This window comes from Heliangelus exortis, chromosome Z (genome assembly GCF_036169615.1).
Source record: "Heliangelus exortis chromosome Z, bHelExo1.hap1, whole genome shotgun sequence".
Classification (NCBI taxonomy): Eukaryota; Metazoa; Chordata; class Aves; order Apodiformes; family Trochilidae; genus Heliangelus; species Heliangelus exortis.
The window spans coordinates 27113484-27136048 of NC_092454.1; the positions used below are offsets into that span (position 1 = coordinate 27113484).

At 40.0% G+C, this 22565-nt stretch overlaps 1 protein-coding gene across 3 annotated transcripts in view; it reads right to left on the reverse strand.

Annotated features, from left to right (window-relative positions):
- Positions 1–14029: 14029 nt before the first annotated feature.
- FER (FER tyrosine kinase) overlaps positions 14030–22565 on the reverse strand; it is a 112733-nt gene continuing 104197 nt past the window's right edge. For 2 of the 3 annotated variants that reach the window (XM_071731200.1, XM_071731202.1), the window contains 2 exons: positions 21400–21522; positions 16134–16750 (listed from right to left, as the gene is read on the reverse strand). In XM_071731200.1, coding sequence (XP_071587301.1) covers positions 16608–16750; positions 21400–21522 — 266 coding nt within the window. In that variant the 3' untranslated portion in view covers positions 16134–16607. Of the gene's footprint in view, positions 16751–21399; positions 21523–22565 lie in introns of all 3 variants that reach the window. The other variant, XM_071731201.1, reaches the window with a different exon arrangement.

The window sequence follows — 22565 nt, forward strand, 5'->3', positions numbered from 1 at the left end:
TGCAAGGGACAGGCCCAGTGCTGCCTCTCTGCTGCCTGAGTGTCTCACACATATTCTGGATGAAGCCAGTCTGGGATGCTCTCCCCAGCTCAGTAGCCACAGCTGAAACCAGGTCTGCAGGGAGATGCAGTTCACTTTGTTCTCAAGGCTTTGGTAAATCTCCCCTTTGGAAGTTTGGAAAGCCAGGGTCACAGCTGCCAGGCAAGGACTGTTCTCCTCATGTGCTTTCCCCTCTCATGAAAACAAAACCTTCACAGGGTCAGAGGAGGAAAATGTGTGTCTGGACCTCCAGAGAGGAATGTCAGCACTTGTAGGAGGACTGGTTAATCTTGAGGCCCACTGAGTGTCCTAGAACATGTTAGCATTTCTGTGTTTTACTCCAAGGACCATTTAATGTAAACACCTATGGGTTGCTGAGACTGGGAGAGCAGCTGGGGATGCTCATATCTATCCTATCATATCCCAGCCTGGCATAGCCTCCCCTTCCATCTCAGTCTCTGTCTCAGGAGTGGCCTTGCATGTCAGCGTTGTTCAACCAGTCTCTGCAACTCCTTCTCAACGTAGAAAAATTTCAGATCCATGGGGCCAGACCACGAAAGTGTGATTGCTGTCACAAGCTTCACATTAAGGCATGTTATGTGTACTGCCTCATATTTTAAATTTCTCTGTATGCCCTGTATTTAAAGCCTGACAAATGGAGGCTAGCATATCCTTTTGAGGACACTGACTTTCCCAAAAATGAAAAAAAGGAGAGGCTGAATGTCAACTGCTTTCTGCCTGCCTGGGTTAGGTCAGCATGTTTTAGAAGATCAAAAGGTTTGAAGGTTCCTTACCCCGGATATAGTTTTAGGTCTGTCAAAAGGTTAAAGGAGACACTTGTGCCACATGAAGCCCCAACTCTACAGGCTTTTTATGTATAACTGGAGGAGACAGGAACTGGCTTGTTTTGGGGGTGTCTGTGGATAAATCTCCAACGCTCAGATCATTCCGGAAACCTCATAACTGGTTGCCATAATATGCTGAATACTTTTCAGAAAAAGGAATTTGTTGTTCCAAGAGTCTTATTTAAATGCCCATCCGAGGAATCAGTCTGACAGGATCAAAAGACAGGTGCTTGTTCACAGTTCAATGGGAATAGTTTTTTATCCTGGAATGCACGTGTCATGTTCCAAAGGCTGGAAACATTGAGATTCTTGTTGGATCCCATAAGGACAAAGTAAAGATAACATAGTATCAGGTGCAACTGCACAGTTCTATTGAACACAGACAGAACAGGTAGGCATTAAAACTATAGTTGTTAGCCTAATCCAAGAGAGAGAGAGAGAAGAGAAAAGAGTAAGAAAGCAAGGGAAAATAAAGCATCACCTAAATGCAGAGGGAGAGAATGAGAGGGAAAACAAGAGAGAAAGGAGAGGAAAGTGACCACTTAAGGATCCAGCTGGGTCCCAAGGTCTCGTGGCGGGGGGGCTGGGGATGCTCCCATCCTAGGGGACGGGCAAGGGGTTAGGGTCTCTCTTCCTTTAATGCTCTCCATTTCTTGCTGTGCCAGACAATTGTTGCTTGTCCTGACTTGGCCTGGAAAGTTCCATCAAGTGGTTGCCTCCGTTGTAGTTTGCAATCTGCTGTGTCAGCAGAATTAACAGGTTTTTGGTGAGGTGTTTTCTCCTAATTGTCTCACCCAATTAACAGTATCGAACCTTGGCCTGTCAAGGAGCTGTTTTTTTCTCAAACTTTATGACTTCCTTCTTACCTCTTCTCAACCTGCCCCTTAAGCTTTACGGCCTCCTTTCACATCTTTCTCTTCTCAAATTGCTAAGACTGCTTGAGACAAATAAATATAGCATTTGTCCAGCTTGTTACAGAGAGACAGCCAAAGATAAAAGTATCACCACCTGCAGGATTCCACAGCCTGAGGTGGTTGGCCAGTCCTGTGCAGAGCTCCAGGAAACATTTATTCCCCCCTTCCCTCCCCTATTGTATGGCATCTGTTGGGGGGATCGTGCTTCCAGTTGCCAATTGTAGTTTGAGTCAAAGCCTGACTGAACCTCACAGCAGAGTAAACCTATTTTCTTGCAAAGGAAAAGTAGAGCTAGCTCGCACAAGTAGCAACTGAAATTCTTTGTTGGAGATTAAAAGCATCACTTGTATCTGAAATTTCAGATACCGCAGGAAAAGGCAGCCACGGCCAACACCCTCTTCAAAGCTGCCCAACTGCTTCTAATAGCAGGAGTTTGTCGGTTTTCCTCCTTAAATATTACAGTCATTTGGAAAAAAAACACCAAACCAACCAACCAACCAAAAAAAAAAAAAAAAAACCAAAAAATCAAAAATCCCATCCTAAGCTACTAAGTCTGAGGAAGAGCTGGCAGAAGTAGATATTGAACAGTATTCATGCTACTTCATATATTACAGCAAGAAAACAAAATTCTGTCTTATAAAGTGCTGTAGGAAACAATGCTGGGGCTGTACTGTCATGGAGGACTGGCTTCTGGCTGAGAAGTTCTCCTATTTTAAAAGCAAAGAAAAGGTTTTGTGGTTGGGTCTATTGCTGCTGATCTAAGTATGCCTGAAGTGCATGGCTCAGCTGCTTGTGATGGAGTTCTCCAAATGTCTTCTAACTTAATGTAATTGAAGTGCTTCCTGTCCTCCTGTCCTCCTCATTTATTGTCAATGCCAAGTGAGGGCTTTGTACTCGAGAGAGATGGAAATCATAACCCTGGCCACAAGAGGACATTTTTTAGATGATGAACTTGCTGTGACGTAAAATGAAAGAGCTGCTCTAAATAGACTTCCAAAGAGCACACTGAGAACACTCCTCGCCTCCCTAGTCTTAGTGCTGGCTTGATTTTCAGTGTTTTGTGAAAAAGGCTATGATTTTTGAGTCTTGGTGACTTTGTTCCTAAATGTCCATGGCTGGGGAGAGATTCTGGTGGCCCAACAATGTGGGAGACACAACCCTCAGATCTATATCAGGACAGGTTTCATGAGGGAAATTCCAGGAACTGGCAACTGGGTGACACTGGGCCATGCATGTGGCAACATGAGAGAAGTCATGTCCCTGGCTGTGTTTGCTATGAGGCTCACTAGGGATGTGTATTCTGAAGACACCTCTGATATCAGCCCAGAAGGTGAGAGATACAGGAATGTTTCTCATTTCAGAAGCACTGGGAAGGTCTGCGAAGGCCTGAAAATGAAATACTAGATGGCTTGCTGTACTTCCACTGGCAGAAAATTTGTATGCAGTACACTGGGTAAGGACAGATACAATTACTAGATCTGCAAATTATTATTTATATTAAAAATAGCTTACTTCTGCTTCAAATATGAAACCAACCATCACACCTGCCAAGTGAGGGAGCAGTTCGGTTTCAGTCCCCATGTCAAGTAGAATTTAGTCTTTGCAAATAGTTTTGATTATAACCAAGAGCTATTTAGGTAAAAACTTGGAATGACCCCATTTGTATCACTTGTTGATGGGGCAGGGGTTTTTTGCATCTGCTTTTCTGTGAATAGCCATATTTTTGTACCATGCAGCTGACAGAGAGATTGACTTTCTGGTTTTTTCCCATACTTCAGGTGAACTTGACCACCCTAGTTCCAAGCCTCCCTGACTCTAAGTAGTCAGATTTACCATCCACCAGAAGTCTGCAGAAAGGTCAAGATGTCACTGCATAGTGCAAAAAGGACCCTTATTCAGGCTCAGAGAGACCTGAACCTCTGAGTCCATAAGTATGAGTGAAATGGGAATGACATATCTGGCTTCATCATATTAGAATGTACTCTAATTGTATCTTACTAAATCTAGGGCCCTGTATTATTTTTTTTTTAACTTCAAACTCAGGTTTATAGAGTAATGGAAAAGTATTTAACCCATAGCACTGTAAATTTAGGTAAGCAAGGGTCTTCAGGATTCAAAATTTTCTTGTAAGGGTTTAGTATGTTGGTCTAAGTTTATAGTGGCTGTGACTTCCTCATATAAGTGTATTACATAATGGGCTTTTATAACTGCTGATTGCACATACTACGTTTTAGCAATTATATTATCCTTCTCTGTATCTTCTGTTTAGTGAATGAGACTTAGCAATGCAAGCTTTTAAGACAGCAAGTAGAAATATATTTCAATATAATTCAACTGTTGCTAATACAATCTCATTTTTCCTTCAGCTACCAGAGAACTAATCATAGAATCACCATAGAATCACAGAATGGTTTTCGGTTGGACAGGACCAAAAAGAACATCTAGCTACAACATCCCTGCATGGGCAGGGGCACCTCCCAGTAGACCAGGTTGCTCAAAGCCTCATTCAACACGGAACACTTCCAGGGAGCAGGCAGACACAACTTCCCTGGGCAACTCATTCCATTGTCTTACCACTCTTACCATAAAGAATTTCTTCCTAATGTCTAATCTAAATCTACCCCCTAATGTCTAAACCAAATCTACCTTCTTCCAGTTAAAAGCCCTTATCCTTGACATGATGGCTACATGCCTTTGTAACAAGCTGCTGCCCAGCTTTCCTGTAAGCCCCCTTCAGGTACTGGAAGGAAGCTATAACGTGTCCTCAGAGTCTTCTCTTCTCCTGGCTGAACAGCCCTGACTCTCTCAGCCTGTCTCCAAGAGGTGACCCAGCTCTCTGATCATCATCAGCTTTGTGATGATGATCACAAAGCCTTCCCCTGGACTTACTCCAACAGCTTCATGTCCTTCACAGAATCAGTCACAGAGTCACAGCATCACAGCCACCTAGTTTGGTGTCATCTGCAGATTTACTGAGGGTACACTCAATCCCCTCATCCAAATCATTAATGAAGATATTAAAGAGAAGAGGCCCCAGCACCGAACCCTGGGGGACACCACTCGTGACCGGTTGCCAGATAGATTTAGTTACATTCACTACCACTCTTTCAGCCCAACCATACAGCCCATTTTTTATCCAGTGCAGGGTATATTTATACAAGCCAAGTGAAGGAGAATGCTGTGAGAGACTGTGTCAAAAGCTTTACTAAATTCCAGATAGACAATGTCCACAGCTCTTCCCTCATCCACTAGGCAAGTCATCCTGTTGTAGAAGGAGATCAGGTCAGACAGGACCTGCCTTTCATAAACCCATGCTGACTGGGCCTGACCACCTGCTTGTCTTGTATGTACCATGTGATGGCACTCAAGGTGACTGCTCCATAGCCTTTCCTGGCACTGAGGTCAAACTGACAGGTCTATAGTTCCCTGGGCTGTCCTTTCAGCCCTTCTTGTAGAAGTTTGCCAGGACTTTTTATAAATAATGGGGAGTGGCTTGGTGAGCACTTCTGTCAGCTCCTTTAATGCCCTTGGGTGGATCCCATATGGTCCCATAGACTTGTGCACATCCATGCAGCACAACAGGGCACTGATCATTTCCTCCCAGATTATGGGGGCTTCACTCTGCTCCCCATTTTGGTCTTCCAGTTCAGGGAGCTGTACCCCCAGGGAGCAATTGGCATTGACAAAGACTGAAGCAAACTGAGAGCTCAGCAGTTCAGCCTTTTCCTTGTCCACGGTCACAAGTCTCCCTCCCAGGTCAAACAGAGGCAGGAAAGTCTCCCTAGCTCTTCTCTTGCTATTTACATATTTATAAAAACTCTTTCTATTATCTTTAATTATTCCATTCAGATTTAATTCAAGCTGAGCTTTGGCCTCTCTAATTTTTTCTTACATATCTTCACAACAACTTTGTGATCTTCCTGAGGTGCCTGCCCTTCCTTCCATAGCTGATAGACTTCCCTTTATCTTCTGAGTTCTGCCCAAAGCTCCTTGTTCAGCCAGGCTGGTCTTGTATCACTCCAGCTCATTTTAAGATGCACAGATACAGTTTGTGCCTGTGCCTTAAGGATTTCCCTCTTGAGGACTGTCCAGCCTTCCTGGACTCCTTTGTCCTTGAGGACTATATCCCAGGGGATACCACCGAGCAATCTTCTAAACTTATCAAAGTCTGCCCTCTGGAAGTCCAGGGAAGAGGTTCTATTGACCTCCCTCCTTTTTTCACCAAGAATTGAAAACTCAACCATCTCATGGTCACTTTGTCCAAGATGACACCAACCTTTACATCTCCCATAGCCCTTCCCTGTTCACAAACAGCAGACCCATCAGTGAGCTTTCCCTGGTTGGCTCAGTCACCAGCTGTGATAGGAAGTTATCATCTTCCACACACTCCAAGAATCTCCGAGGCTGCTTCCTGTCTGCAGTATTCTATTTCCAGCAGACATCTGAGAAGTTGAAGTTTCCCACAAGAGCAAGGGGAAGTGAATCTGAAACCTTACCTGGCTGCTTATAGAACACTTTATCAACCTCTGCTCCCTGGTTGGGTGGTGTATAACAGACCCCTACCATGATACTGGTACCAGTATCACTACCAAGGTACCAAACCTTGTTGGTTTTCCCCCTGATTCTTACCCATAATACCCATGATTCTTACCCATAATACCCATGATTCTTACCTATCATCACCATCATTAACATGCTCATTAACATGCTTAAGACAGATCCCCTCCTCTCCTTCCATGCCTATCCCTTCTGAACAGCCTATAGCCACTTAACCCAGCACTCTGGTCACAGGATGAATCCCACCATGTTTCTGTAAGGGCAATTATATCGTAGTTTTCTTGTTGGTCAAGGGCTTCAAGCTCTTCCTGCCTATTGCCCATGCTACGTGCATTGGCATAAATGCATTTTAACTGCTGTACCTTTCTGCATAGGAGGGGGTCTACTCCCTGCTGATGAGCACTTCCACTGCTCATCACTGACTGGTCTGCAATTTCCCCCTTCCCCCCTTAAATGTAGATTAAAGCTCTGTGTTGGGAGGCTCCAGAACTGGACACAGTACTCCACGTGGAGTCTCACAAAAGCTGAGTAAAAGGGGAGAATCATCTCCCTTGACTGTGTGTGCTTCTTTTAATGCAGTCCAGGATATAGTTGGCCTTCTGGGCTGCAAGAGCACACTGCTGGCTTAAGTTGAACTTCTCATCACACCAACACTCCTTTAACCTGATGGCCACAGGTTCTCACAGGAGCTGTGCATAACTCACCAGGTCATTGACTTTTGCACTTTGAGGTTCTTTAGATGGTCTGAAACCTGCTCTTTTCCTACAGTGGGCAATTCTTCCTCCTCTCAATCTCTGCCTTTGCCTTCTGCAGCTGGAGTGGTGGAGCGAAGCTAAAGCCCTCATTGGTGACTGGCAAAAAAAGTCATTGAGTACCTCAGCCTTCTCCATATCACAGGTGAGCACATCTCCTGTTTCCTTCTGAAGAGGGTGCACATTTTCCCTAATCTTTCCTTTCATCACTGATGTACCTGTGAAGCTTTTCTTTTTAGCTTTGATGTCCTTGTCAGATCTAATTGTGTGGGCTTTAAGTTTCCTAACCTGAACCCTGGCTGTTAGAATAACTTCTTTGTATTCCTCCCAGGATACTTTTCCTTGTTTTCCCCTCTCAGTGGTCTTTCTTTTTACATCTAAGTGTGCCTAGGACCTCCTTTTTCATCCATGCAGGCCTCCTAGCATTCTTGCCTGCCTTCCCCATTACTCCTGGCCTTGAAGGCAGTGATCCGTGAATATTGACTAGATTTCTTGGACTCCTCTCCCCTTCAGGGCTTTATCCATGGTAGTCTATCAAGCAAATCCTTGAAGAGGTCAAAATCTGCTTTCCTGAAGTCCAGCGTAGTGAGCTTTTTGTGCACACTCCTTGCTGACCTACAGATCCTGAATTCCACTATCTCATGGGCACTGAAGCCAACACTGTCCTTGAGCTTCACATCATCCACCAGTCCCTGCTTCCCAGTGAGAAAAAGATGCAGCATATCACCTCTCCTCTTTGGCTCCTTTATCATTTAGAGGAGAAGGTTATTGCCAATGCATTTCAGAAACCTGGATTGCTTATGCTTTGCTGTGTTGTGCCTCCATTAGATATTGGGGTGGCTGAAATCCCTCATGAGGGAAGACTTGGGCATATAAATGTGAAGATGCTCCTATATCAGTCTATAGAGGGCTTCATCTGCTTGGTCTTTCTGGTCAGGTGGCCTGTAGAAGACGCCCACTATGCTATTACCTGTCCCTGTCTTCCCTTTAACAGTTATTCATCAGCTCTAGGTCATCCCCTCATCCATCCCCAGACTAAGTTCCATGGATTCCAACTGGACATTGATATAGGTGGGGGGTGACACCCTCTCATCTTCTCCCCTGCCTGTCCTTCCAAATCAGCTTGTATTAATCCCTTCCCTCACTCCAGTCATTGTACCCACCCCTCCACGTCTCAGTGATGCCAGTAACATCACAGGCTGGTGGGCATGCACACTTACCTAACTCCCCTTGTGCACTCCCCATCTGTGGATTTGCACAGAGGCATTTAATTTGAAGCTGTCTTACTATCTGGGCTTACATTCCCCTGTATTTCACGTGTTCCCATGCTGGCAGTAGGATGGATTGAGGACTTTGAAGTCCTCTTTACTAAATTCCCAGGAACAAGTGGTGAAATTGGGCATCTCAAGAATGTGGAAATGTTGTGATCTGCCATGTAAAGTCATCCTTTGGTGCCTCATGTCTCTTAGGATCTTCTGAGAAGTCTTGTTAGCTTAATCTTTTACACTCCAAGTCCTCTGAATCTACTTCTAAACTGTAAAAAAAAACCATGCAGGACTGTATCAAGGCCCTGATCACCTCAAAGACTTATTTCTGTAGTCTCCTTCCTAATTAACTGCTTCACTTCAATGAAACTTGACACTGTGCTGCTCCATGTTTGGCAGCAGCAGGTTTTCAAAAAATGTATTTTTTATTATTTGGAGGACAGGCATCACTGAGCAGAACAGGTTTAGTTGCAGTAACCTCTTATAAAATTATCCTGCTAAAAAATCAGTCTCTCAGGAGACTTGTACCTGAGCATCCTCAAAACCACAAATCTCCAGTCCTGGAGATTTTGGCCTGTTTCAACATGACCCTTTGACCCACAAGGTTACTTTCAAGAACTTCTGATATCCAAAAGGTAAGCAGAAACAACTCACAGACAAACTGTGAGTGAGGATCACACAGGCTACTCATTCCAGAAATTGCCAAAAAACTACAAATAAAATTGAATTTTCTTCTTTGTGAAATAGAGTATTTTGAATTGTAGCTGTTCCCACCAGCAATGTTACTACAGTTTATCTTTTGCTTGGTTACAGAAGCAAGTAAATAAATACAATGTGTAAATATTGAATAAAATGAGACAGCTTGATATAAATATTTTACATTTATTGGGAGAGTACAGTAAAAAGGGGACTGCAGGCTCATTATTGGCAACTGGTCCACAGGAGAAGACAAAGGACTTTTCAAAGATGGTTTACGGCTTACATGAATATTGAAATTCTGTTTTGTAATAGCCCAGGAAAAAGAAAAAGTTAATTTGAATTCAAAAGTGTAGCTTTGAAGTATATTAAAAATTGGAAAATAAATAAAGTTAAAATGCAGATCTATTTAAAATTATAAAGATCAGACAATTGGCAACTCTATTTACATAGTTACCCTTTTCAAAACTGCTTAAAAGCCAGATAAGCTCCCAAATGTTTAATTTATTTTTTTTTTTACATGTGTATTCTTGGGAAGAAACACCCATTTCCAGTGTTACATGTTATCAACCTGTTTCACAAATATATTATTTTTAAACAACGAAGAGCATAAAAGGTGCTTTACCTTATATTAAACTTGCTGGTGTATACTTTGGCACAGAACTGAATAAAAAACTAAACAGGTTTGCAAACAGTATCTGTGCCCGACTCAAGGTTACCAGTCGTGCGTGTGGCAGCAGTGAACCAGCCTTTCCTCCTTCCTTAACACTTTTCCTTTTTTCTGTTAAAAGTGTGTGAACACATACTTTTAACAGAAGGGACACGACAGATGTTTTTGATGGCTTTCAGTCCTCAAGATTTCCTTGTAGGAGTCTGACTGCCTTTTGTGTCATCTGTGACAAACCCATAAAGTGAGTTTTTTCCTATTACATGCTTTTAGCATTTTAGTGAAAATTAGGTGGGAACCTTGTCAGTCACAGTGTCAATTACAGGTAATGATATGGTTAACCACAGAAAAAGGCATGTTTCTGGTTCTTCTGTATGCTGAAGACTTTAAATCTGCAACAGGTGGTGAAGAAGGAGATTGCTGCAGGAGTAGAATAGGTGACTTTTAAAGTTCCCTTCCAAAACAAACCATTCCTTTACTATATGATGGTAATTTCTGCATTTCTGCATTTTGGAAAGGAAAAAGAATGGAAGAAAAGGAAGGAAAAAGAATGTCACTATTTCTCCTTACTAAAACTTTGGAAGATCTAAGGAATTAGCCACCCTCAGAGATAGAGCACACTAGCAGTCTCCAGTGGATTTATTGGTGACCCCCCAACAAGCAGAGGTTTATCATGAAGAGGGGGCACGCAGACTGCAGGGCTTCTCCATGGCATCCCCACTGCACCTGAACTGGATGCTTAAACTCAGCAGTTCCCTCCTCTGACAAACTTGAGAGAAAGAAAGGTACAGTTCTATCATCTTCCTTTTGACTTCAACTCAAATATGGACATTACTATTTCAGAGATACCTTGAGCAAGGAATACTGCTGCTCTATGGGTATAAGAGGTTATAAATGAAACAGTTACTTTAGTGAGATTTACACTGCATTAACCCATATCAACTCAGACACCTAGTGAATGATCAGTTCCCTGTAGACTTTTACTGACCTAGCAATGCTTATCTTACCAAGTTCAAGCTTCAGCACTTCATGGTGGTAGTGGTGGATATATTTACCAGTTCACTTAAATGTTATATTTTGCACAGGCGTTAAAATTCTAAAACTAAATTGGATCAATATAATAAAAATTAACACTAGTAGCAAAGGCCTGTTAAGAATAAAGTTTAAAACAAGGCTTAGTGGCAATTAAGTCACTGCTGTTAAAGATATTTTTTGCATGTGGTACGACAAGAAAAAAATTAATTCTCCTATGTTCTTATCTATAAGCAGTTGTAGTTCTGAACCTAGATGACAATTCCCAATAGTAGCAATTTAGGAACACTTTTTGCCAAGTCTTTGCTACTAACAATGTGGGTCCTAGGCTATGATCCTGGTTCACAGATCGTATTTCTTTAGAAACACAAAGCTAGTTACTGTAAGCTTTATTTTAAAAAAACATTCTGTTCTTGGAGGATAGAGGAAGAAAGAATGTAGTTCATGGCTCTTCTGTGTTTCCCCTTTATGACCTTAGTCAACTATATTTGAGGGCTTTATTTATCCATTGTTTGTAAGCATGGCGAACAGTTTTTGATTTAGGTAAGCCATACATATTCTGAGATCTATAAATGAACTCCTCTCTCATAGCCACAATCTGAAACAGCTGCAAAATAACAATGCATGTAGCTAGCACTCCAATTAGTCATTCATCTCACAAAAAAAATCCACCTAAACCCTCTGAAAATTCTGATTTAACTCTTGTCTAGATGATGCTGTTCACATGTTTTCAAAAATGGAAATAACTCAAAGTGAACACCCAAGGTCTACACCTGGTTGTGCATTCCAGTCAGAATTTTATGTGAAAGAGACAAAGGGACGTAATGGGGGCAAAATGGTAACATATGACTATTAATAGAGGTTGTATTCCCTTGGAGAGAACACAAAACATATCTCTGAACGTTCAAATGTAGAAATTGGTTTTACTTATTTGTCAGAGAACCAAAAATGAAGGCGGCTTCTGGTAGTCAAAGCTGTGAAATAGTGGGAGGTAAGCTGCTCATTTAAAGATGATGTCTAGCTTTCAGTTCCAGTACTCTGTGTGGTACTTATTACAATGAATACAATGACTGTAATAACTGGATGTGAAAGTTAAAGAAAATGCTACCAGGCAAAACTTGCTGTACTTTTCAATGAGAGGCTATCTTCTCTTCATTGGTCAGAAGTAAAGTTGGATTCAGTAAGTATGTGAGCACTGGAAATCACAGGTGCATTAACAGATTCAGGAAAGAAACTGTGGCAATACTGCTCAAGAGTGTGACAAGTGAAAGGATTCTTCCCTTTTGCTGTATTTTAGGGTTTTGTTAGGGTTTTTTTCAATTTCTTTTAGAAAGGAAAGCTATCATGGGGGGCATTGTAGTACAAGATGACAAAAAAAGTTTACTGAATTTAAAGAAACCTGACAAATTTCTGAGATTGATGTATTTTTCTTGTAAATTACTCCTGGCTACCTGCAATCTCAGGAATACTGGACTTGCCCTGCACTTCCTAATCACCAATTGAAATCCTGTGTTCCTGAAAGGCAATGACTGTAATAATATGATTCTAAGAGGAAAAAATATGTACCTTGGTTGGTAGTAGGTGTATTCTCCTCACCATATATCCTGACTTGCCTAGCAAGAATGCTTCCAACAATACCTCGTGTCCTTTTGTGCTTGAGAAAAAAAAATAAAAAAAGGTGAAATCTTCTTTTAATAGCAAACTCTTTTATGCGCAGTCATAAAAATACTTCAAATCCAAGTGCTCTAGCATAAAAACATTTCTGTTATGTACAAATAGGACAGCTGTTACAGAAAGTGAATTCTCTATTGTCTTTCATTTTATTTCATCTTTATAATGAGCTACCATTACTTGTGACAACCAGGCATTTTCAGAATGACTGCTCTTGAATATCATGTTTGATGACAGTATTTACACACTAACTCCTCTCTTCAGCTATTTCACTGCTTCAAGTGCACCAGTGGCACTGACACTTAAGAGGACAAGACAGCACATACAATGTTAACAGTGCTAGCAGTTAATCACTACTGTTATATTTGTGCAGCAGCACATCTGGGATTATCTGGGGAGGAGGAGACATTTTTAAGTGGTTCTGAGAACTGGTTAGTCTGTAACCTCAAGAAAGCATTCTCTAGTATCTTTATAACGGGTACAAAACAGTTATAAGAAGTAACGAATAATTTCATAGATAGCTTTAGTGATGTGATTATAGGATTTGAGTGAGCATAGCAGGTGATGAAAAAACACTTGAATATGAATATCAATATTTCCTAAGCCAGTTTTTGGTTTCTTTAAATAAGATCAGGTTTACTTTACAAAGTACAGTTCTCACTCATAGCTCTTGGGTGATGCAAGTATCACTAACAACTTTCAGTAAAAATATTAGGCAATTCTGCAAAAAGGTAGCTCTTTGTCATGAAGAAATGCAATATAACTGTAGTGGCTAAATGAAAGACTAGATTTCAGTAGGAACTAATGATAAAGTAGTATACTTAAAAGAGAAAGTCTTGGTGTGATGCTTATTCTCACACTTTTTACTGAAGCAAGATTTTGTTTTCACACAAGACATTTTTCACTATTTTACTTTCCATAATATTGAAACAGCAGGAATTCTCACTGATAACTGAACCCTGAAGCTAACGTGTGCTAAAAACAAAGGGTGTTGTGCTTGGTTTTTTTTACCTCAAAACAATCTTTCTTAAAATGACGAATGCAACTCCTTGGAAAAAGATGAAAATAACAAGTAACCTGTTGAATTCTAACTCATGAAAAAGACTGAGGTATTTCTTCCCAACCCTTAACAGTATTCAGAGTTTCTTCTTTCTAATAGCATAAAAAATTCAGATTCCCTCAGGCTTTCTCGGTTGAGATAGTGGTGGTGTAAGAACCTACCTGAAAAACTACACTTCCAAAAGAGATTGAGCCTTTTTGAGTTTTCTAGGATAAACAGCACAGGAGCCAAAGGACCAGTGTCTGGCTTAACTACGAATAAAGCAAGACTAAGTTATCAGAAGTCCACAGAAAGCAGGAATGGCAGCTTTGGTTCTTTAATACCAGTTTTTAGTTTTAAATTTCATTGTACAGAAGTTTTGTTTGTGTACCATTGTATTTCGGCTTGCAAAAACTTACAGTTATCTGCAGGTATGGATTCAACTTCCTAAATTGTTTAATTGCAGAAATTACACGAGACATAATGAACAGGTTCTGCCAAAACCTGATGAATTAATGACAAGAAAACAGCTTAAATAATTGAAGAGACACGTACCTGTGTTTAAATTTATTCTATACATATAAATGCATACTGGTATTCTCCCAAAGAGTTATTATTTTTGAACTGAACTGATGCCTACTTCAGGAATAATAATAACAATAAAATTCTTGCTGCTGTAGAAATCCCCATTTTAAAAAATCTTTAAACAGAAGTGTGACATGAAATAAGAATGTTAACTATTTCAGTACAAAACATGAGTACAATTTCAATCTTTAAGTGAAAATCAGGATGGCAAGTGGTTAATTTAAGACAAATAAAACAGTACTTTATTTTATAAAAATAAAACAGTATACTTTCTTTGCTGTTAAGATGCTGTATAGCAAAGAAACAGTTCTCTTTCACAGAAGAAGAATATTAACTCTCCAGAGAAGCTATGAATGCTGACAGATAAGAAACTATTATCCTTACTTGCAGACTTTCATGATGTGTATATAAAGACCTGTCACTGGATGAATCTTAGATTTTTTTCCAGATCACTGTGGAACAATCCTTAAATCTTAGTATACTGGCATTTGCACTAGCATAATACCAAATTAAGGCACACTTAAAAGTGTACTACTTCAAACCATACAAACTAAAAAAAAAAATAAATTCCCCTTGCTCTTGAAAATATCTTTGGGCTACTTGTAAGTAAAGAATGGAGTAAATATACCCAAGTACTCTCATAAGGAATTTTAAATATATGCCACAAAGTTTTCCAAGCACTATACCTTCATGGGTATGTAAGTGTTTCATTAGGTCCCAGAAAAAAAATCACTTAAGAAATGAAATAAGTACTCACTAGTTCTTATACTTGAATGCTGACAGTTTCACCTGTTATGTTTCCAGCTATGTGCTCCAGAATGATCACTTGTTGTTTTATTTGAACACTAACTCCAAGGCAACAGACAATTTTGGTCACACATAGCCCTTAAACATTACCACTTGGTACCACTTCAGAGAGCAAGATTGTTGTGAACAAGAGAAAAGCCACCTTAAAAGAAATAGAAAATGTAATGCAGCCATCACTCACTACATCTCAATCCCACTGTGAAGATAAAGTGTTACCAATTAACATTAACATGCTGTGTAATTACAGTCCCTGCTTCTTTCTTGCATTAGCAAATGACATCACTTGATCCAGAAAACTTTAGTTGATTCTTAGAATAGTAATAAGCACCTTAACTCTGGAAGTTAGACCAGGATACTTTAACTTGGTCCTATTTCTGTGTAGTGCTCTATAAAATAATCCCAGCTGCAAAGAGGACCCAGAGCCAGGGTACCAAACTTTGCCTTTCTTTATGCCCCTGTCTAGCAAGTTTTTACACTTTCTGGTAGAATTTTTTTTTTTTTTTTTAAATTTTTTTTTAATTTTTTTATTTTTTGTTATATATATTTATATACACAAAGTTTCAGTTCCTTGTGGCATCTAAAACTTGTCTATCCCCAGTATTTTCAAATATGATTGTAATGATTTTTAAAAAGTTAGAAGGTTAGTAGTTCTACTTTGCCTTGCTCAGCTTGTCATTGGCTTGAAACATGTTTATTTTGGTTTCTTGAACAATGCAATTCATAAGTAGCATTTTCCTTTAGACACTATGCATGGAATGTATTTTTGCTTAGCATAAAACTTTTGTAGGCCCCAGCTGCATTCTGAAAATTATTATGAATTTAAGGAAAAACTTAGGATCAAAAGCATCTCTAGTAATTCGTATTTTTTAGCTCCTCTTTGATCAATGGTATTTATTATCTGTTGCTATAATTAGTAAAGCTCTTCCTGATGGCCTATTGCTTTCACATATTCTTTGGAAGGCAGATGATTTGCAGTATTTCTTAACGTGTATTCAAGTCTTGATACTCTTTTTTATGTTTCTAAATAAATATAAGTAATTTTAAAGGAGATATATTACTGAATTCTAATGGCTTTCTAGGAATAAAAGGAGTGGCTTGAGTGCATCCTATCAAAAGCCAGAAGTATGTACTAAAGTATGGTAAAAAATGCACAATTAACCCAATTTTCTACAAAAGAAAATTCTGGATTTCACTGTTCAGAATCCAGCTGACTCTCATCCTTAAAATGAAGTATCACTTTTTAAAATATCAGTTGCAGAAAGAATTCTAAAAATATGAAATTTTCAAGTTTAAATAGTTGTCAAAACTGTCTTGAGCTTTAAGGCGAACACTTAGTGACAGACAACACATTAGAGTGCTGTTGGTGTTGACATACAGGACCAGGACAGCAGAGTGAGAAGAAAATTTAAAGTAGAAAACTTCTGAAAAATGTCACTAGCAGTTACTTGCTGTAAATGAGATAGAAGCCACAGTCCCTTAAATCTATAGTATGTGCTTTTCAATTTATATGTAACCTAAATGACAATATTACTGTGACTGGATATATAGCATTTTGCCGTATATGTCTTTAACACAGGTGTAAGCACCACTCAAGATGGTACACATGGATACAAAAACCCAGTTAATTTCAAAGTAATCCTAGAAGAATATATCAAATAATGTTGTATAAATGCATGTTGTTTGATGGGAAAAAATTACTTCACTGAAAATAAAGTCTGAGCTTGGCACTTGTTTATCATTATGTCACTTTCTTCTTGACTGAAGACAGCTCTTTCTGAATCTCACTGAATTTTGGACGGTTTTCTGGGTTGTAGTCCCAGCACCTCTGCATTATTTTATATATTTCTTCTGGACACTTTTGTGGAGCTGACATCCGGTAGCCTGGTACATTGAAAAAAAAAAAAAAAAAAAAAAAAAAAGAGGGAAATGTTCAGCATTGAAAATGGATGCTTATTGACAAACCCACAAGGAAACAAGAGAATTTCAAGATCATTCCATTAAAAAGAAGGCAGCTAGCCTCTAGGTTTTAATTGTGTTCCCTTCCCCACTCCCTCCAAGAAGTTTATTTGCTCTTTTTCAGAACAGATCAACTTTTATTCTCAGGCCTCTTCCTCTTTTGTCTCTTTAAGAAGTTCCCTTCCTGCTGTACTTTATCCATTTATTTTTTCACCCTGCTTTCTTAACTTTTTTGTTTTCCCATCATCCCAACTCTCTTAACTCTTCTAGTTTTCTTAGATAGCCAGTGGCCTTCCACACCTCTGAGATGCCATCAACTGAAGGAGGTCCCTAATTGGTGATGAGTAGGAAAATGGACAACCAATTGTTTAAATTAGCATCTAATCATTCTGAAGCCATAGATAAGTGGCCCTTCCAGCATTTCATCCACACCCTGGACCAAAGAGATGTATTCACAGCAATGAAGGCAGCCTCTCAATGAGTAGGAAGTAGAGCAAAAATGCCACAATTGCATGGATGAACAAGGAGCTCCTAGACAAATGTGTACATAAAAATAAGACTTGTGGGGAGGAGTACAGAAACATTGCCCACACATGGAAGGATAAAGTTAGAAAAGCTGAAGTCCAAATGGGACTGACTTTGGCAAGGAATGTCAAAGACAACAAAAGGGATTCTTTAAAACACAGATTTCAAAAGGAAGGCTAGAGAAATTGTAGGCCCAGTGCTGAATGAGGTAAAGCATCTGGTGACATAGATCATGGAAAAGCATGAGTGATTGAACTTCTTCTCTGCCTCAGTCTTAATTAGCAAGACCTGCCATCAGGAACTGTAGACCTCAGTCACCAGGAAGAACATCTGGAGCAGGGAACACTGCTTGGTGGAAGAGGATCTGGTCAGGGAATCGTTAAGCAAAATGGACATACATAAGTCCACAGGCCCTGACAAGATGCACACACAAGTGGGTGAGCTATCACACGAGGGAGTTGGCTATGTCACTGCAAGGCCACTCCGAAGCACCTTTTATCTATCATGGTGATTGGGAGAAGTGCCTGAAGGCTAGAGTAAAGGAAACATCACTTCTGTCTTCAAAAAGAAGAACCCAGAAAACTGCAGGCTGGTCAGTCTCACCTTGATCCCTGGGAAGGTGATGGGGTATCTAATCCTGGAAACCATTTCCAGGCACATGAAGGACAAGAAAGTCACCATGAGTAGTCAGCCTGGACTGATTAAGGGCAAGTCATGCTTGACCAACCTTGACACTTTCTGTGATTTAATGACTGCCCTGTTAGATAAGGGAACTTCTGTAAGGCTGTCAACACTGCCTCCTGTAAGATCCTCATGAAGAAGTTGCTGAAAGATGAGCAGACAGTGAGGTGGATTGAAAAATGTCTGAATGGCAAGTCCCCTGAGGAGGTGATCAGTGGCACGAAGTATAGTTGGAGGCCAGTAACAAGGTCCACATTACGTTCAGTCCTGTTGAGTATCTTCATTCACAATCCGTATGATGGGGCAGAGTGCAGATGGAAATGACCCCAGGCAGTTGGAGGTGCTGGAGGCTGAGAAGCTGGAAAGCAGATTGGAAAGAAAGGGACCTGGGAGCTCTTGTAGACCAATGGTTGAACATGCAAATGTGTCTTTGCAGCAAAGGATAATGGTATCCTGGCTACAGTAAAAGAAGTGCTGCCAGAAGGTCCAGGGAGATTATTCTTCTCCTCTACTCAACACTGGTGAAGCTACACCTGGAATGATAGGTCCAGTGCTGAGCTCCCCAGTACAGGAGAGACATGTGGACACTTGAGAGACTCCCATGAAGGGGCACCAAGATGATGAAGGGATGGGAGCATTTCTCATATGAAAAAGGCTGAGAGAGCTGGGATTGTTAAGCCTGGAGAAGGCTCAGGGGGATCTCGTCAATGTCTATAGACATCTGGAGGCAGGGTGTGGGAGTCACTGGTGCCCAGAGACAGAATCAGAGGCAATGGGCACAGGACATTCCTCTTGAACATCAGGAAACATTTTTCTACTGTTGAGGTGAATAAGCACTGGCACCGGTTTCCCAGGGAGTTGGTGGAGGTTTGCAAAAGCCATCTGGATATGGTCCTGGGCACCTGGCTCTAGACTGATTCTATGGAGTATTTACCCTAAGAAGGTCTCTGAACAAATGGCAGGCAGTGGACAGCAAAGTGAGTAAGCACACACAGGACTCTGCAAAGGATACCTAAATGCAGCTCTGACTCCAGACTTAACGCACATGTCTTTGCATCTCTCTTTCTAAAGCAGAATATAAATGACACTGGCCTCATACAACTGGTAAATATGAGAAATATTTTTGCTTTGTTATATTGCATGTAAGTGCTGCTCTAAGTGCTGGATTAATACATGTAACTTCAAAAGAGAACAGGTGGGTGTTAGGACACTTACAGACAAGCTAATAAGAAACTAGGTAAAAATGCTTTCCTTCACATTTTTCTGTAGAAACTATTTCTTTAAAACAGTGAATGCAGCAACCGCTTTTATAGCAGCCAGTGCTATTTAACATCTTTGTCGGTGACATGGACAGTGGAATTGAATGCACCCTCAGTGAGTTTGCTGAAAACACCAAACTGTGTGGTGAAGACAATGCAATGGAGAGGAGAGATGCCATCCAGAGAGACCTTCACAGGCTCGAGAAGTGGGCTTGTGCAAACTGTATGAAGTTCTACACAGTGCAGTGCAAGGTTCTGCATCTGAGTTGGGGTAATCCCATGAGTGAATACAGGTTGGGAAGAGAAAGGATTGAGGACAGCACTGAGAAGAAGGCTCAACATGAGCCATCAGTCTGTGCTTGCAGCCCAGAAAGCCAAAGGTCCTGGGCTGCATCAAAAGAAGCTCAGACAAGGAAATCAAGGGAGGTGATTCTGTCCCTCTACTCTGCTCTTGTGAGACCCCACATGGAGTACTGTGTCCAGTTCTGGAGTCCGCAGCATAGGAAGGACATAGAGCTCCTTGAATGTGTCCAGAGGAGAGACACAAAAATGATCAGAAGGCTGGAGCACCTCCCCTGTGAAGACAGACTGAGGAAGTTGGGGTTGTTAAGCCTGGAGAAGAGGAGGCTCTGAGGTGACCTCAGAGTGACTTTCCTGCATCTAAAGCGGGCCTACAAAAGAGCTGGGGTAGAGCTTTTTGTACGAGTGTGTAGCGAGAGGACAAGGGAAAATGGTTCCAAATTTGAAGAGGGGAGATTTAGGTTAGATGTTAGGAAAAGATGTTTTCCTGTGAGGGTGGGGAGATGCTGGCACAGGTTGCCCAAGGAAGCTGGGGCTGCCCCTCCCTGGTAGTGCTGAAGGCCAGGTTGGATGGAGCCTTGAGGGACCTGGCCTAGTGGGAGGTGTCCATGCTCATGCAGGGAGGTTGGAATTAAATGATCTTCAATGTCTTTTCAAATTGTAGCCATTCTGCGATTCGATAATTTTTGTCCTTAAAAGGAAATTATTATAAATAACTGTTTTGAATAGAAATTATCCTGGTTTAAAGCAGTCATTCAAGTGACTAACTAAACTGAAAGCTCCTCCTGATTGAGCACCTGAGATAGATAAGATTATGAACAGAGTATGGAGCATCTTAACTGACTGTCATAACAGAGAGTTATTATTTACAAAAAAACAAGAAAACAGGCCGATAAAAGAGATTACAATTCCATTATAAAATAAGAAAAATAATTTATAATTTATAATATATAATTTATAAGAAAGGACTATTTTCCCCACGGCATAAATAGCTGAAAAAGTATAGATACTTCTAAACATTTGAATTTTATCAGTTTCAGGAGATTATTATACTCAGTGGATCAAAACAGAATCTCAGCACTTAGGCAGTAAGACTTGTTTTTACAAACACTCTTCTCTGCAAAACATTAGATCTTCTGATTTTGCCTTTTAAGGAGAAACTCTGGTCATCTGCAGTGCTTATAACAAACACTGGCAATCTGTGTAAGTCAACAAACTAATTGCTTGGGGTTAAAAAACTCGCTTAGCAGTTTTACGAGTTTAGAACCTGATAATGAACTACACAGTTGTACTCTATATAGGACTAAATTTTCTGAAATGTCACAAAAGATGGTGAAAATAATCAAAGTCCTGAAACCCTTCACATAGTTATTTACTACTTTAAATAAAAGACTTTTGGTTATTTTGTAAGAGGAATGTGGCTTTTAAAGCTCAACTACCTTACCACTGTCCACCATAGCTGCTAAATTTTTGTCTGAATTGCTTTCATAGAGAAGATGAAATTATACGATTTTTTTTCTTTTGGCAGGTTAGAATCTATATACATGCATTAGCATAATCTTAATTAATTAATTCTGGCAAAGCCTCTTCTTTGGACAGCAGTAAATCCCTCCTTTCCATCTCACCTTTTAGTTTTGCAACATCAAAAGTCAGTCTTCCAACCCTTCACTCACTAGTCAGTATATTAACTCATGGTGGTTTTGTTGCTGGATAACCTTTATGTTATTTCTTTGCTATTTTATACAGTAAGAACTACACCCTTATGTATCTATGCAGCATTTCTTTATATCCCTGTGAATAACTAACTACCTTTCTCAACTTGTTCTCTTGCTTGCTGGTTGGTCATCCCAGGGTATGGACATACTCCTAAACTGAAGGTTTCCCACAAAAGGATTCCGAAGCTCCATACATCACTCTCAGATGTGTATCTCCCTAAAAAAAAAAAAAAAAAGAAAACAGAAAAAGTTCAGTTTTCTTATTTATCAACTCTCTTCAGGAGTTTGGCATCCAGTAATTTAACACTTTTCAGTAGCTACATGTTAGGTGATTAGTTGGTTTTTTTTCAAGAAAACAGGACATGGACAGTGGCTGTAAACTAATTCTGAAATATTGCACATTCTCTTCTATTTCACTCTGATATCCTTAAATGCCTTCAGCATTACCTATACAAATTAATTCAATACATATGAGCATATTATTAGGATGGTAAATGGTAAAACAATCAAATTACTTTTACTCACATCTTTTTAGAGAGCAGAAGAAAAATAATCCTTCAAAACCACACAAACATCCTATTACATTTTTAAAGTTGAATATTAGACAGCTGAACAAATTAACAGGTTTTTCCAAACACAACAGAAAATCACTTAAAGCTGTTTGAGTTATGTATTAAGTTTAGGAAACACAAAATAAGTAGATGTTAATTAACTATCCTCTCCTCTACTATGCAGAAAAAAGACTCAAAATTACATAGGCAAGGTGCTGTCACAAAAGCCTGTTTTCTGCTTAATGTAGTCCACTGATCTGCATATGGCTATGAAGGATAGGTTTCCATCATATAACAAAGTGTAAAGATTACGGAAATCACTATAATAAAAATTCAGAACTGCTTTTATGGTGAAGCAAACACCTGAAATAGAAAAGTGTGTAACTCATTGAATGCTAGCAACACTTACATTCCTAGAGTAACTTATCATACAGGATCAATTACTGTAACTAAATTTATTATTAACCTTACAAAGGGAGGATTTACTTCACTGTATTATGGCAATAAGTCCTGCAAAAGCGCCAATGGAAGGAAGTATTTTGCTATAAATTGTAAGACACCAATTTATGATTTCCAATGCATTATTTAAAAAAAAAATTTTTAAGAGATGGCAGAATTATTAATAGGCACTTAAAAATCCGGAACTTATAGTAATTTTTTTCTAAGTACCAGAGAACAGGCTGAAGGAACCACATCCAAAACATGGCAT